The 15,314-nt window shown below is 34.9% G+C and overlaps 4 protein-coding genes across 5 annotated transcripts; 2 read left to right on the top strand and 2 right to left on the bottom strand.

Annotated features, from left to right (window-relative positions):
- Nucleotides 5,771-7,427, bottom strand: LOC104777594. The gene is made up of 5 exons (XM_010501868.2): nt 7,058-7,427; nt 6,847-6,974; nt 6,650-6,762; nt 6,342-6,527; nt 5,771-6,149 (listed from the first exon to the last, which is right to left on the bottom strand). Exons 1-5 carry the CDS (start codon nt 7,378-7,380, stop codon nt 6,120-6,122), a joined length of 780 nt encoding a protein of 259 aa, XP_010500170.1. The 5' UTR covers nt 7,381-7,427; the 3' UTR covers nt 5,771-6,119.
- On the top strand, nt 8,262-9,809 carry LOC104777595. Its single transcript, XM_010501871.2, has 2 exons — nt 8,262-8,657; nt 9,057-9,809. The coding sequence occupies exons 1-2, from the start codon at nt 8,353-8,355 to the stop codon at nt 9,550-9,552; spliced, it is 801 nt and encodes a 266-aa protein (XP_010500173.1). The 5' UTR covers nt 8,262-8,352; the 3' UTR covers nt 9,553-9,809.
- Nucleotides 9,926-11,884, top strand: LOC104777596 (peroxidase 9). Of its 2 annotated transcripts, XM_010501873.2 has the most exons (5): nt 9,926-10,283; nt 10,520-10,713; nt 10,794-10,985; nt 11,073-11,238; nt 11,327-11,884. In XM_010501873.2, exons 2-5 carry the CDS (start codon nt 10,627-10,629, stop codon nt 11,737-11,739), a joined length of 858 nt encoding a protein of 285 aa, XP_010500175.1. In that variant the 5' UTR covers nt 9,926-10,283; nt 10,520-10,626; the 3' UTR covers nt 11,740-11,884. The 2 variants fall into 2 exon arrangements, with proteins under 2 accessions (XP_010500175.1, XP_010500174.1); XM_010501872.2 differs by lacking the exon at nt 9,926-10,283 and having other exon boundaries at nt 10,407-10,713.
- Nucleotides 13,474-15,021, bottom strand: LOC104777597. The gene has a single exon (XM_010501875.2). It carries the CDS (start codon nt 14,898-14,900, stop codon nt 13,683-13,685), a length of 1,218 nt encoding a protein of 405 aa, XP_010500177.1. The 5' UTR covers nt 14,901-15,021; the 3' UTR covers nt 13,474-13,682.

The raw sequence follows: 15,314 nt of genomic DNA on the forward strand, positions 1-15,314 counted from the left end.
CGTCTTTAGAGCAATCTTCCTATACCAGCTTCTATAGCTTCTATAAGAATAGAAACATACAACTTTGGGTTCTTGGGTTTACAGATGCATGATGTGTCTTTTCTTGAAAGACATGGACGTTATCACTTATCATACGTCTCCAGTGTTTAGACACGGTTTGGAATCTTATCAAAGCTTTCACTGGAAGTCGCAACATAACTTGTTCTAACACATCGTGGTTTAGTATCTCATCAGTTCGCTCCCTACTCTTTTTTATTCCTTTTTCAATTGTCTTCCATGATGATAAAACATATCTTGTGTCTTCACTTCTTCTCCGACATGCGTCTTCAGTTATTCTTTCAGGGATTTTTTTCTTTCCCTTCCATGATGAGGCACCATCGTATTCATCTCTTCTCCTCCTTCCTCTCCCTGACGACGATGCAAGCTTGCCCTTTTTCATGGATGATGGATCTTCTCTCCGACGTGTGTCTTCAATTCTTCTTTCTTCTCTTTGTGACAACGACGACCAAGAGATGTTTTGTTTTCTTCTGTCGCTCTTCCACGATGATGTACCATCGTAGTATTCATCATCTCTTCGCTTCTTCTTCCAGCTTTGAGACATTGTGATCTCTTCACTTCTTCTCTTTCCTTTCTCTAAAGACGACGCTATCTTTCCCTTTTTGTGGCTCTTCCTTGTAAATGCAGATTCTGGAACAACTCGCTGTGAGGAACAAGTCGTTGTGCCGAACAGAGCGTTGTATCAATCAGGAAGCTGCATCAGATCATAGACGTTTGAGGTGCTGACGTGGATGTGTGAGCTGACATGGCAAGACGTGAGTGGATGTGATGATGTGTCGAGAAAAGTTGATGGCGTGGCATTGAAGATAGAGACGAGATTGGTCTTGGAGATATGAAGAATATTCTCCACAGGAAATTAAGGAAAGGATAAACTTGAGCAGTAAGCAGTTTCCTTATCCTTAGAGATATGAAGAATATTCTCTACAACAAATAAGGAAAAGATAAGGATGATAGCAAACAGTTTCCTTATCCCTTGATACTTGGAGAATCTGTCTTCTAGGGTTTCTCAAGTTGTGTATATATATTCTATGAGTAGGCCACGAGCCAATTTGAGCACTCTAGAATATTGATACCGTTGTAAACTTCGAAGCCAGAAAAATAAGGCTTAGAAGGTGTGTTCCCAGTTCTCTGTGACGTTAATCAGGGAGGTGATTAAGTGCGCAGAGAATTGTTTTTCTTTCTCTTAGATCTACACTGTGAGAGTTTAGATAGAAAAGAGAGAGAGTTGGTTTTCGTCTCTCATAGATAAAAAGAGAGAGAGTTGTTTTTTCTTCTCTTAGATCTACACAGAGTGTTGTGTTAGATAGAAAATAGAAAGTCTTAGATTCATTCTTAGTCGGGTTCAATCCTATTGAGTATAATAGGTTGAGTAAGGGCCGAGACAAAATTGTATCCTTGTAAAAGATAAATTTTGTTAATAAGATTGAATAGAGAAGCGTTGGCTTGACTCTTTCCAAGTATAAATCAGTGTGTTGTGTTTCTCTATACCTTTACATTCCTCTCCTCCATTGATGAACAAAATATATTCTCTGATGTCTCTTAAGGCTTTTCTTCTACGTAATACTTTTTGCTTTCTCTTCCTAAACGAGAAAATAATACGTAATATTTTGTTTCGTGTCTTATAGGTATTCTCATGATATCTGCCTCCAATTTATATACATTGTATATTATCTGGCATCTCCTACCTAAACTGGAACTTCGAGTTTAATTTCTAGTTTCATCCACATCCAAAACCTTAATGGATCTCATGTGTTTTTTACCTTGTTTCTTTTATAACACGTTTCTATAGTTTTTTTCCATTTTTTTTTATTAGTTTCAAATAAGGATTAATAACAATGGATGGATTTCAAAACGGAAAAGAATAAGAATCATATTTTCCAGATTATTTAATATAACATCTTTATATTAATGGAAGAGACAAAAAACACACAATTTTTAATGAGGTTCAGCAAATGTCTACCTCCTCAAACTTTGTTGCAAATACTTCTTGATCATAATTACAGTCAGTGCTCAATATTGGATTTACACAAACCTAAGATCTTCTCTTAGCTTTTTCCCAATCTATTTCCAATCCAGTAAGAGATCGCTAAGATCAACAACAATGATCTACACCCAGAACTCTCACTTAGAAACAAAACTCTCATCATTTTCTCTCTAAAAATGTCAAAAGGCTTTTCCTTTCTTTTTTTCACGTTCTAGAGGGCTAACTTTCTAAGTCCTAAACCCTCTATATTTCACTCAAAAGGCTAACAACTTTCCTAAAATCAAGAAAAAAATATTTCATTTAGCTTTATTCTTACTTAAACGAATATTTCTTTTTTCCATTAAATCTTCTAAATATCTTCAAGCTTTTTTTTCTTTGTGTTTTACCTCCAAGTAATATCCTAAAACATGTCTTAAGTATATCTTCATAAATCTTCAAAACCAAGACATATAGACAAAATCAACAAGCCTCTGATGTTCTTTTGTAGGGCAGAGGCTTGTGCATACATCAGATGCATGTGCCGAGATAGAAGCTTGTGCAGACATATTTTGTACAGCTTCCTGAACATCATCTTCAAATTGAGCTTGCCCAAATACACTTACATTTTCTGGATCGGTTCAAAATCAGAAAATTACTCGAAATTAAGAAGTCGGATTCAGGTGTAAAATATCCTCTGCGTTTATAGTGGGTTATTGGATTATAATTTAAAACTAAAACTTAAATAAAATTTTCATAAATGAACCACATTAGTTACGTGAATATTTTGTGTTCCTGTAATTTAAGAAACTAACAGTCATTATCAATTAATATTTAATCGCAAGAGAACTTTACCAAAATATGCAAATTGAATCAAATTGAATATAGCATATACTACAAAGAATAAATAATAAAATTTAAATCATTTGATATTATATTCTACCAGAAATTTTCGTTAAATATCTAACTAAAAATATATAATTAAAATTAAAATAAGGATATATAAAAGTTTCCTATATGAAATTTTAAAAAATGAAATTATTTATATATATGTATATATATATATATAAGAAAAATATTTGATATAAAAATATAAAGTGCATATACATATGTATATAGCAAAATATTAACATTATTTTAATGTATAAAAATTAAATTTATACTACAATTTATTATTATTATTATTATTATAAATATATTTACCATTAATTTTGCTAATTTCCTAATATGTAAGATGTTTACTATCATTATTTTTATATGAATAGAAACCGAAAAATTGGGGGCTGGGTCTTGAGAAAAGATCATTACTTTATAGATTGAGAAATCCTACCAATTGAATCTTAGGGGGTGTATTCAACTTGACATTTTAAGTGATTTGTGTGAAATTTACAAATTCTATGTTATTCAATCATGGATTTTAAAAAGTCTATTAAAATTCACTGTTATTAAACTGATGATTTAAAAATCTACTTTAAAATCCATTAAAATCCATTGTTATTGAACTGATGATTTAAAACTCTACTTTAAAATCTACTGTTATTCAAAACAGTTTTGTGGATTAGGATTTTAATAATTTTTAGGATTCTGGAGGATTTGTTTAGTTAAAAATACAAAAATCCAAATCTCATGGTTTTATGTGGGATTTGAATGAATTTTACAGAAAATCATGTAAACTTCCCTAAAATCTATCAAAATTCTAAATTTCCTAAATCCCATCAAATTCTCCAAAATCATGGTTTGAATACACCCTCCTTAATCTTAAAGAAAGATTAGCTTGAAGATTCAAAGAGGACAAAAGGGTTTTGTAAGCTTCTTAGATCAAAGTTGTGATCTAAGAACTTGAGAGATAGTTAGAAATTAGAGTTAAGGAGAAATCTTTTCAAACTTACTAGATTTTGATGTTATGAAATATTATATTCTAAAAACTTTAACTTACTATTAAGATAATAATTATATTTTAAACACACAATTAAAAATATAAAAATCGATTGTATTTAAAAATCAAATATGATCAAAAGAATCATGAACCAATTTTGGTTTTTCATATTCAATTGAACACCACCACTTATGTCTTCGTGTTTTTTTCATTTACTCTTCATTCTTTCTCGTCATTTTCATTGTCAATTTTGCATAGTAGTTGTCATCGTTACTTTCACCGTCTGCTTCTTTGTTATACTCTTATTCTTCTTCTTTCTTGTCTGACTTCTCGCTTTTTTTTTCCACTGAATAATCATTGAGAACATTTTTGTTTTAAATTACCACATAACTTCCGTCCACTTTTTTGTTATACTTTTATTTTTCCTCTTCCTCGTCCGCTTCCTCACTTTATTCCACTGAATAATCATTCAAAACCTTTTTGTTTTAAATTACTACACGACTTACTTTTTGTTTTAAAGTAAACACAATTTATCATTAGCAAACTCTAACACCGAAATCACTGATTCTTTTTTTGTAAGCAATAAGCTTCATAGCCACCACATGTACTCGGTTATTGATTGATACTTTCACTCATATATTCGGTTTTAGATCCACTTGTATTGAAACTTCTCAAACCAATAATGATACTTAAATTTGTTCTAGTTTAAATATTTATAGTATTTTAAACATTCATTGTTTACTTACTCTCTATATTTCTTTTGATATCTTTATTGTCAAATTGTCATGGAGTAAGAAAACAATGAAAATTATTTTAAACCTTTTAAAATTTCAATATTTATAATATTATAAACTTTTTAAAATTTAAAAATTATGATATAATAAAAAAAAATTAAAATTATAATATTTTGAAACTAAGTTTCTATTTGCTCAAATAAAACATCATATTAAACTGAATAAAACTTTCAAATTTGGATGTTTGATATCAAGATTTCCTGCTCATTCGTAGTTGTAAGCACATTAATCTTATATATAATGATTCTAAACCATTGTCTAAAACTTTTGTTGCCAATATGGGACGTTATACATATTTTTCTTTATTTTTATAAATCAAACTTTTAGTTTTTCTAAAAGATCTTAATAATATAGAAAATATAATATGTATCAAAATATCAAATACTGAAGTGTCAAATCTCCACTGGTTGTTTAAAATCCTATGTGGATGCCTTTGAAACTGATAGCTCCTATTAAAATAAAAAACCCAAAATCAATTGTATATGTAATATAAATTGTTGGAAAATTTTGTTATTGTTTATATTCTTTAAAATAAAGAACCAGAATAAACCGAATAAAACTTATAATGTGGATGCATGGTAAATCAAGATTCCTGGTCATTTTTAAATTTTTGTTAAAGCTAAAAACTTTTAGCCAACTCGAAAAGAGCCTCTAAGCTAACCGAATATGTAAAGACAATGGTAGATGCCTAAGAAATCTATACTAAATAAAAGCTTAAGCTGCCCATATAGGATTTTAAACAACCAATAGAGGTTAGTCATCTCACTAATTAACATTTGTTTTCTATATTATTAAGTTTTTTGAGGAACAAAAGTTAAATAAAAAATATATGTACAATGTCTCACATAGGGTAAAAAAGATTTAGACAATGGTTCAGAATAAATAAAACTAATACGCTTCCATCTAAGAATGAATAGGAAAACTTGATTTATCAACCGTCCAAATTTATAAGTTTCATCTGGTTTAATCTAATGTTTTATTTGAGCAAATAAACACTTTTAAAACATTTCTAAATATTTTAATTTTAAAATTTTCAAAAAGTTTAAAATATTATAAATATTAAAAGTTTTTAGCTTTTACAAAAATTTAAAAATGAGCAGGAATCTTGATTTACCATGCATCCACATTAAAAGTTTTAACCAAAAAAAGTTGGCCTCCAATGAGGTCTTCGAACACTAGCTAACCAACATCTTCAACTTAAAACATATCGTATGAATTGCTATACCCAATGACTTGAGATAACAAGTACTCATCTCTCATCGTTGTTTTCTCCTCCACTGCGCACTGCAACTATATCAATATTACAGTTGGTCCTGAAATTTTTCAACACTCATCTATTTATGATCTCTTGGCGACTGTGCCAAAGTACATCTACAATTTTGTGCATGTTGAATCTCAACCTCTATCCGCCGGCACGTCTACGGATGCTCCTTCACCACCGTCTTATCAATGAAGTAAGCAACTGCAGCAACATAAATGAATTCAGACATCATTAGTATCACCTTTGAACTGACATGATAAATAATGACGCAGATGTAAGCAAAGGCTCCAGCTTACTAAACAAATGCAATTTCTGTCTTACTATTTTATCACATCATACAAGCACCTACATGATAATTGTTAATGTCAAGAAATAGAGATTGCATTCACAGACCTCAAATAGTTCGAATGCGCTACCCTTCCGATACGTATCATCTTTCTTCTTGGACTCTGTAGGAAGCACACTAAATAACAGTGCTCTCCACCCAATAAGTAAAACAGCGGTGCTTCCCATCGTCACCAACACAAAGCTAGAAGCCGGGATGTGACCCGATGAAGCTGACCTAATGACTATTCCAAGCTGCAATGAAAGGAACAACCTTTCATTAATTAACAGAGACGCTAACATCCCTAAAAGGTACATGTCAAACAATATCACTAGCTAGATTGGTGCTTTTTCACATTGGTTGATGTAAGCCTTACCGGAGCTCCAACAATCCACGATTTCGCAGCTGCAACCACGGCGTTAGACCGACCCTTCATTCCTCTCCCTTCCTCCGCATATCCTCCCAAGAAATATGCACTCAGAAACCACCCTGCCGCACAAAGTTTCCATTTTTATTAGGAACAAAGCTTCTGAAACGCAAAACTGAAAAGAGTAGGTGATAAAGAACCAATACCAGCAATGAAAGGGTCAGCTGTGTGGAGAGTGTCAATGGAAAAAACAGGGAAACCATGGCTAAATCTCCCAATAGCAGAGAAGATAAGCAAAGCCAATACATCTCCACCAGCAAGTAACGCCACACGTCTGAAGATAAAATTACACACAAATTGAGATAACAAAAGCAAAAAGCAAACCAATCCCAAAAGTAAAGTAAGAGTTTTTATTACCCCCATTTGGTGAACTTAGAGGATGAAGTGGAAGATGATGGCTTATCGAATTGAATCACACCCTCTAAAGGAACGTTCTCTTGACCCACGAAAACTGTTTCATCTCCTGAAGAAGGGATTTGAGAAGCTGAGGTAGTAGTAGTAGTGGGTTTGGACTTGACGCTTCCGTCGGGGTTAGAGACAGCGAGGACGACGCGTTTTCGCCGGCGAGTGTGAGGAGCGGGGACGAGCCATGAATCGGAAGAAGAGAAAGCATAAGGATTGGTTTTGGTGATGAATCTGACGGCAGAGACAGGTCCGGCGGGAGTGTGAAGAACTAACATTCTCTTCTTCTATGCCTTTGTGGGGAAGAGGATGCCAAATCGTCCGACAACCATATATATCTATCTCTTCACTTTTCTTTTCAATAAAACAATTTTTAAAAAATCAANAAAAAAAAAAAAAAAAAAAAAAAAAAAAATCAACATGTAAAAAAATTTCACAAAAATATACCAACTAATTTTCTTACTTACAAAATTATTTACTTATTTATGCAAAGTAATATCAAAAATTATTTTTTGCTACTAGGTTTTAATACTAAAATCTAAAACTTATACTCAGTTTTGCAATATTTATGATAGGTATTGAGCAAACTAAAAAATAATTTGTTAGAAATACATTTTTGATATATTTTATAAAAATAGTTTTTTTGAATATTTTTTTTTCTTTTTTTTTACACAATTACAATATGCTAAATTAATTTAGAATTTTTTTAAGTTTAGATTCTCTATTTTACATTTAGGGTATAATTTGTAGGGTCTAGTGTTTAATAATTGGGGTTTAGGATTTAGAATTTAGTCATTTTATATATTAAAAATGATGTATTTTTAAAAATATACACCATAAAAAAATATTTTGAAAAATGTCACCGAAAAAATAGTATTTTTAAAAATTTCCCAAATTAAAAAGTCTTTGTATTTCTCATCTTCTCAAGTTTGTGAAAATTAGAGTCAGTTCATAAATTATTTGAAAAATCAATAATAATTATATATTTTATTTAATTACAAATACTTTTACTATTTTTGATAAATTGATGCTTTTTTTTTTTACATTTTCCCCTATAGTATTGTGGTGTTCCTGGTGAGTTTTAATAGTCTAACGTCTTCTTTGCAACTTTTGTAGATCAAAGGATTTATTTGCAAAACATTGAAAATTTGAGGGTTTATTTACCAATTTACCCATTTTTTAATCACAGGCAGCAAAACAAAATTGAGTCCGTTCACGCTCTCTTTCTCTTCCGATCTCTGAGCTCCGGGATGAAGAAATGGTTGGTGATCGCAGCCACGGTGGCTATAATTGCAATAGTCGTGAGACAAGGCACCACTCGATACGGATGGAACAAAGAAGCGGCGTTGGAAACGCTGAAGGAATGGTCAGATCGGCTCGGGATTTGGGCGATTCCGACTTATGTAGCGGTCCACACCGTAACCCTAGCTCTATGCCTCCCTCACGCCGTCTTCTTTGAAGCTGGTGCTTCTATGCTCTTTGGATTCCTCCCTGCTCTTCTCTGTGTTTTCTCTGCCAAAGTTCTCGCAGCTTCCTTCTCCTTCTGGATCGGCAGGTCTCTTTCATCTCCTCTCCTCTGCGTCTTTTATCCATTTCTGTGTGTTTGATTCAAATTGAGCTTCTGGATCGTTTTTGTGTGGCTATAGTGTACGAATTTGTTCTGATTGATTTGGATTCAAATCAAGGATCCTCACATGGCTTCTTAGAAAACTATATGCTTCAATTCATAGCTTAGCTAACACACTCTGCTTGCTTTTGGAGATGGTTTAGATTCTCCTGTGTTGTGTACACCATTGTTGAAACCTTATACATACCTTTTCAGATTCTATAATCCATTTCTGTGTGGATGTGATGGTAATGTATGGAGAATGGAACTAGGATGTTAGTTTTCAAGTTTATCTCTTGGAAGAAGAACACTTTGCATTCTCTCATACGTTTTTTTTTGTATTGTCAGGTTTGTTTTCAAGAGTTCAACGAGAGCAACTGGGTGGGCTAAGGGAAACAAATACTTCAATATACTCTCGAGAGGAGTAGAGCGTGATGGTTGGAAGTTTGTTCTTCTTGCAAGGTTCTCGCCCATTCCTTCTTATGTCATAAACTACGCTTTGGCAGCCACTGAAGTCCGGTTTGTAGCTGATTTTCTGTTCCCTACAGTTATTGGCTGCCTCCCGATGATTTTGCAGAACGCATCAGTCGGTAGCCTTGCTGGTATGGCTGTGGCTTCTGTAGCCGGAAAGCAGAAAAGTCAGGTTTGGGGTTATGTTTTCCCTGTGCTTGGGATATTGTCAAGTGTTTTAATTTCTTTGAGGATCAAAAAGTACTCGGCTGGAATTACAGAGGCATCATCAGATACTTCTCCCTCTACACAATCTGCTAACAGCTCTAGTTTAGCTTCATCTGAAACCTCGAATCCCACTTATGGAAGCGATGGATCCAAGAAAAGTGAGTGATGATGATACAAATCATGATGGTGGGTTTCTGATCGCTGGCAATGCATTTGTTTGGTTTGTAGCTATCAGATTCTCAACATCGTTGCTTATTTTGAACGAGTAGGCACTTTCTGAAAAAGTAACAAAGTGTTAGGGTTTTGTAGCTCCTTTCTTAAGTTAAAAGCTTTGAACAAAACAGTGTTATTTTTTCTATACCAGACACAAAACTGTGTCGCTATAACAACATTTGTACCATCGGTTCTGAACTTTTAACGTCTCTTTTGATGTTTTCTTTTTGTTGAAGCAGTTTATATGGTTAGTAACCAAATAGAGAATCCATTCTGAAGCAGACCATGAAACACTTGGGTCAAAACATAATTAAATATTCTGTAGCATTGAACCAAACTGTATGTAGGTATTATATTGCTCTGGTCTTGTTTCGTAACCAAACGACTCAGATGCAGAGTGGATATAACTTGCTTAATGTCTTATTTTGTAGATAATAAAATGAAGGAAATCTTTATTTGGTAAAGAGTTGTTTCTCAGTGTAGCAGTTCACTTATCATTTTCAATGTTCAACTCTCATAGAATGATAGAACACACAAGGAGGTTAGATTGTGCAGATGCTTATGGTTGAAAGACTTTACCTAACAGTGGTACAAGGCGTTTTTGTTGGGATCACATGTGAAAGTTAGGCACATGTATTTCGTTCTTGGAGTTGGTACAAGACTGCAAAAAAAGACAAAGAGGAGGTATGTTAAGGATAAGTTGACCATGTCTCTCTCCTTAACTTACAATTTATATTATAGGATTTGGTAAACTGGGAGCAGTTAGCTTTTTGAAAATCTCTTCAAGTATAAAACACCCACCACTCTACTATTATCTCAAATCAAAAACACTCAAGTAACAAAAATGGCTATCTCAATGCTTATTCCTGGTCTTGTTCTCTTTGCCATGTTCTCCTTTGATATTGTTGTTGCTCATCCAGGTCTAGGATTTGGATGGAGAAGTAATCGCCCCATAGGAGGAACTTTTTCCTCAAGTCTTTACCCACAATTCTACCAGTTCTCTTGCCCACAAGCTGATGAGATTGTCATGACTGTACTTGAAAAAGCCATAGCTAAAGAGCCAAGAATGGCAGCATCTTTACTCAGACTTCACTTCCACGACTGCTTCGTCCAGGTAAAAGTCATGATGACCTTTTTTTCCCCCCCTTTATGTGTATCATTAGCTTAACAGTTAAACACTTTGCGTGTAAACAGGGATGTGATGCATCAATCCTGTTGGATGATAGTGCTACCATAAGAAGTGAAAAGAATGCAGGACCAAACAAGAACTCCATTAGAGGGTTTCAAGTCATAGATGAGATCAAAGCCAAACTAGAGCAAGTTTGCCCTCAAGTCGTCTCCTGTGCCGACATTCTAGCTCTTGCTGCCCGTGGCTCAACTGTACTGGTAAAATAAAGAGACCTTCAAGAGAACCTATTTGTGCACTTACGACTTTAATAGCTTAGTTTTTCTGATTTTTGTGGTTCAATACAGAGCGGTGGACCATCATGGGAGCTTCCACTAGGGAGAAGAGACTCGAGGACAGCGAGCCTCAACGGCGCAAACACGAACATTCCTGCACCAAACTCCACTATTCAGAACCTCTTAAACATGTTCCAACGCAAAGGTTTGAACGAAGAAGACCTTGTTTCCCTATCAGGTATTATTCTTCTTTTGTTATAATAACATTTTTACACTGAATAGAAACCAAACCGAACATGAAACTGAATAAAACCAAAATCTTGTAGGAGGACATACGATTGGAGTAGCGAGATGCACAACGTTCAAACAAAGGCTATACAATCAAAACGGTAATAACCAACCAGACGAGACACTAGAAAGATCCTACTACTATGGTTTAAGATCGATCTGTCCACCATCTGGCGGCGACAACAACATTTCACCTCTAGACTTAGCCTCTCCTGCTAGATTCGACAACACATATTTCAAGCTCCTCCTATGGGGCAAAGGCTTATTGACATCAGATGAAGTGCTTCTCACTGGCAACGTAGGCAAGACTGCTGCATTAGTTAAAGCTTACGCAGAAGACGAGAGCCTTTTCTTCCAACAATTCGCAAGGTCGATGGTTAACATGGGGAACATTCAACCTCTTACTGGTTTTAATGGTGAGATCAGAAAGAGTTGTCATGTGATTAATTAAAAACAAAACAAAAACTTTGTTTTCAGCATATTATTGTATTAATGGCGGTCGATGAAGAAATAAGTCGTCGTGTGATGTTTTTTCAATATGTTAGTGATCTAGTTAAACAACTTTATGAATGAAAATGTACCGTTCGTTGTTTGAAGGAGTGAACTCATTAAAAATTTGGTATGTTTAAGAGTTGTTTATATAATATTTAAGGAATAAAAAACTAAAGATTCATAAACATGAAAGTGGACTTTCTCAATTTTCCTCCTCACATTGTGACTTTTCATATTCAGCAGAGCCGTTGGATCATCCTTTAAATTCAACTCTCTAGTAATCGGAATAGGAAAATAAATAATGGTCGAATATGGTAAGGAGAGAATTTTGGAGTCCTTGTTTGTAATTTATGAGAGATAGGCAAATTTGATTCATATCACTATATCAGCGAGTGCTACGACGTCGTTGCTTAAGAACCCCACGGTTTTGAGTCCATTATTTTAATCTCTTTCACATTTACCTAAGAACTCCCAAAACTAGTATCCAAAACCCATATCTCCTCATACTCCACTTCTTTTCCTTCAATCTCGAACTAATAATCCCAAGCTTTCCTTCGTAGCTTGTCAAGTTTAGAGATCATTAACCGGACGATCATTAATACAAATCAAGATCTCATGACTTGCATCACAAACTTCAATCTTTACCCTTCCCCGGGGTAAAAAATCGAGCGAAACTTCAGTCCTTCCTTCAGGTTTGTTTCCAAAAGCCGCTTTGACAAAAGGGGAGTGTTGAGTTAGTCCTCAAGAGTACTCGAGTAACCAGAAATGGAATTGGTTCTTTAGAGATTGAGTTTGAGAAACGAACAAGTGTATGTTCTCTTGTTTTATTCTTTGTTCAGGAGTCTGAATTTTTTGACAACCGATAAAGCGATAAATTTGAAGGTGTGATCTCTTCTCTCTTATCTCTTCTCAATCCCTAATACAACGATGAACCCTAACTGATAAGATAAGAGTTACAATGCTCCTCTCCTATCACCATGAACAGAGCACGCAGGCTCTCGAACAAAATCTCACAATCTGATCACGTAGGATGATTTTTACTAAACACTCTCTCTTCTATTTATAGTGATCCTCATGATCTGCTAACTAACTTCTCCTTCTCTTCCTTTCTGCTGCCAGCTCAACATCAAGCTCCTTTCTCTCAATACTTATCAATATTCCCCCGTTTTAAACAGCTTGCCCACAAGCTGCTTAGTAGCTCACAAACAACTGTCTTTCTCAAACTCTTAGTTTCTCCCCCTTTGAAATGCAGCTTGTCCTCAAGCTGTTGGACTTGCCTCGCTTGTATTCCTGCTATTTGTACTTGAAGTTCCAGCTCTTACGAAACTTATGTTTCTTAAAAATCCATTGCATCGCTCTTTGTATGACAGCAAACCCATATCCAAAAACCAACGATGGTGCTGTCCTAGCTTGCAGGTCACACTCGTTCCTCCATTTAACTGATTGTAAGACCTCATCTCTAAGATTAGAGTGCAACACTAGTCTATCCTTTTCACCAAGTGTGTCACCAAACTGTTCCAATACCTGTTGCTGTCCCTCCGTATGAAGAACTGCCACTTCAACTAGAGCTTGGAAAGTTTGGTGTATAGGGAACATTTTGTTTCCATGCTCTCTTTCATGTTTCTTGTTCATGAGCTGCATATACACGCTAAGAAGATGTGGCATGCTTCTTGAGTCCCATCTTAACATCCTTGTGAACCGCAACCTTGGCTTATGTGACTTGTTCCTCTGTCCCATTCTCGTATTTTGCTCCAGATTTCTTGTTTTGAACTTAAACATCCAGGTTTTGGGAGACAAACTCAGCTTCCTCTGGTGATTTAATCTTTTTCTTCTCACACACAATCCATCAAACACATGGTATGTATGTTGCTTGCCATTGACACATTCAAGACCATATAGTGACTAAGCACTAGTTTTCCTCATACTAGCAGATGGAAAACGCTCAAGAACACCTAGATAGGCACTTCGATTTCTATGGCTAGGTTCCAAAGTAGAGATTGGTACCTGAAGATGTGAAAGTGCCACAAACTGGTGAGATAATTGTGTAATCGATTCCTCATGAGTACCTCCGTCATTCTGGATTGAAGTCTTCTCCTTAATTTGTTGTAGAGATTGCTGATTCAGCCAGCAAATTTGATACAAGTCCATGTTTCGCCAACGATGCCAAACCGAAAAGAAAGAATTCCAGTCACCTACTAAACACACTCTATCTTCTTGTGCCTTATCAACAATCTTCACATTAACACTAGTTGAATTTACCAAAACAGAATCAACTTTTGTAATAGCATGCTCTTGTGATCCGGCTTCATCTAGAACCAAATGCTGATTTACTCCGCCAATGGCATGTTGCAATGGCTGCATATCCCCATAAATAAGCTGTTTCAGCCCTTTTGAAACTTGCATCATCCTCAAGTTGGACATCACCAATGACATGGCAGCTTGCTTCCGCCTTTTAAGGCTCTGAAACCTTCTCCTCCTCTGCACTAATCTAACTGTAGCATGTAAAAAAAAACCGATGGACTTACCATCTTCACTAGAAAAGAGTTGATGTTTGATCAATTTTCTTGACTCTGACTTGTTATCTTTGAATTTAAACCTCCAAGCTTTCAAAAATCTCCTCTTCTTCTCTGATTTCAGTCGTTCTTTTTCTTTTACCGAAGCCATCTTAATGTTTTCCCGAAATCTTTTGCCAGCTACTTCCAAGTCTGAAGCTTGTTGATGAGACAATTTCTTCACACAAACAGATTCCTCTTTCTCAGTCAAAGGTTTCTCTTCAGGGAAGTTATTCTCTTTCTTAGCTGAATTTGACTCTTGCATTGAATATTTTACCAAAACCACTTCATAAGCAGAAGTTTGTATCGGAGGGCCTCGAGGATTGATGTTTCCAAACCGAACATACAATTGTGACTTGAAATCTTTCCAATTTGTGAAAGATACATGCTTAAACCAACTCAAAGCATCTCCTTCCAAGTGCGACGACACCAAACGTATCTTCTCCACGTCATTATTTTGAGAAAAACGAAAGAATCTTTCAACCTTTGAAATCCAAATACACGGATAAAATCCATTGAAAATAGGTATTTCGGCTGGCTTGATCAAACCATCTCCATAGCTTATCATCAACGTTGATTCCCCCTTCCTCAAAATTAAATTATCTTTCTGATGTTCCAATGATATGTTGAGCCCTGAATCAGAAACGTTTACCTGCGGTGATGACAAAATCGTGTTTGCAATTGCAGTGTGTTCCCCTGTTAAAAGTAATTCATCATCACTTTCACATGTGCTACAAAGATTTACTGAAAGTCAAAAAGAGAAGGTAATTAAATAGGACGGTGCTTCTATTGTTGAAATAAGAAGTGGTGGTTGTTATGTTTGTCAACAAAAGTGGGCTGCAAGCTTCCTATAAATAGAGAGAGATCAAGCGAGAGCAAATCATCCCATAGCATCCAATATAATAAAGAGAAGTTGCAATACTAAGCAACATATAAATAAGAGAGTGTGTGAGGTTTGGAAAAATAACGAGTGGTGTGAGAT

This window comes from Camelina sativa, chromosome 3 (assembly GCF_000633955.1).
Source record: "Camelina sativa cultivar DH55 chromosome 3, Cs, whole genome shotgun sequence".
NCBI classification, from domain to species: Eukaryota; Viridiplantae; Streptophyta; class Magnoliopsida; order Brassicales; family Brassicaceae; genus Camelina; species Camelina sativa.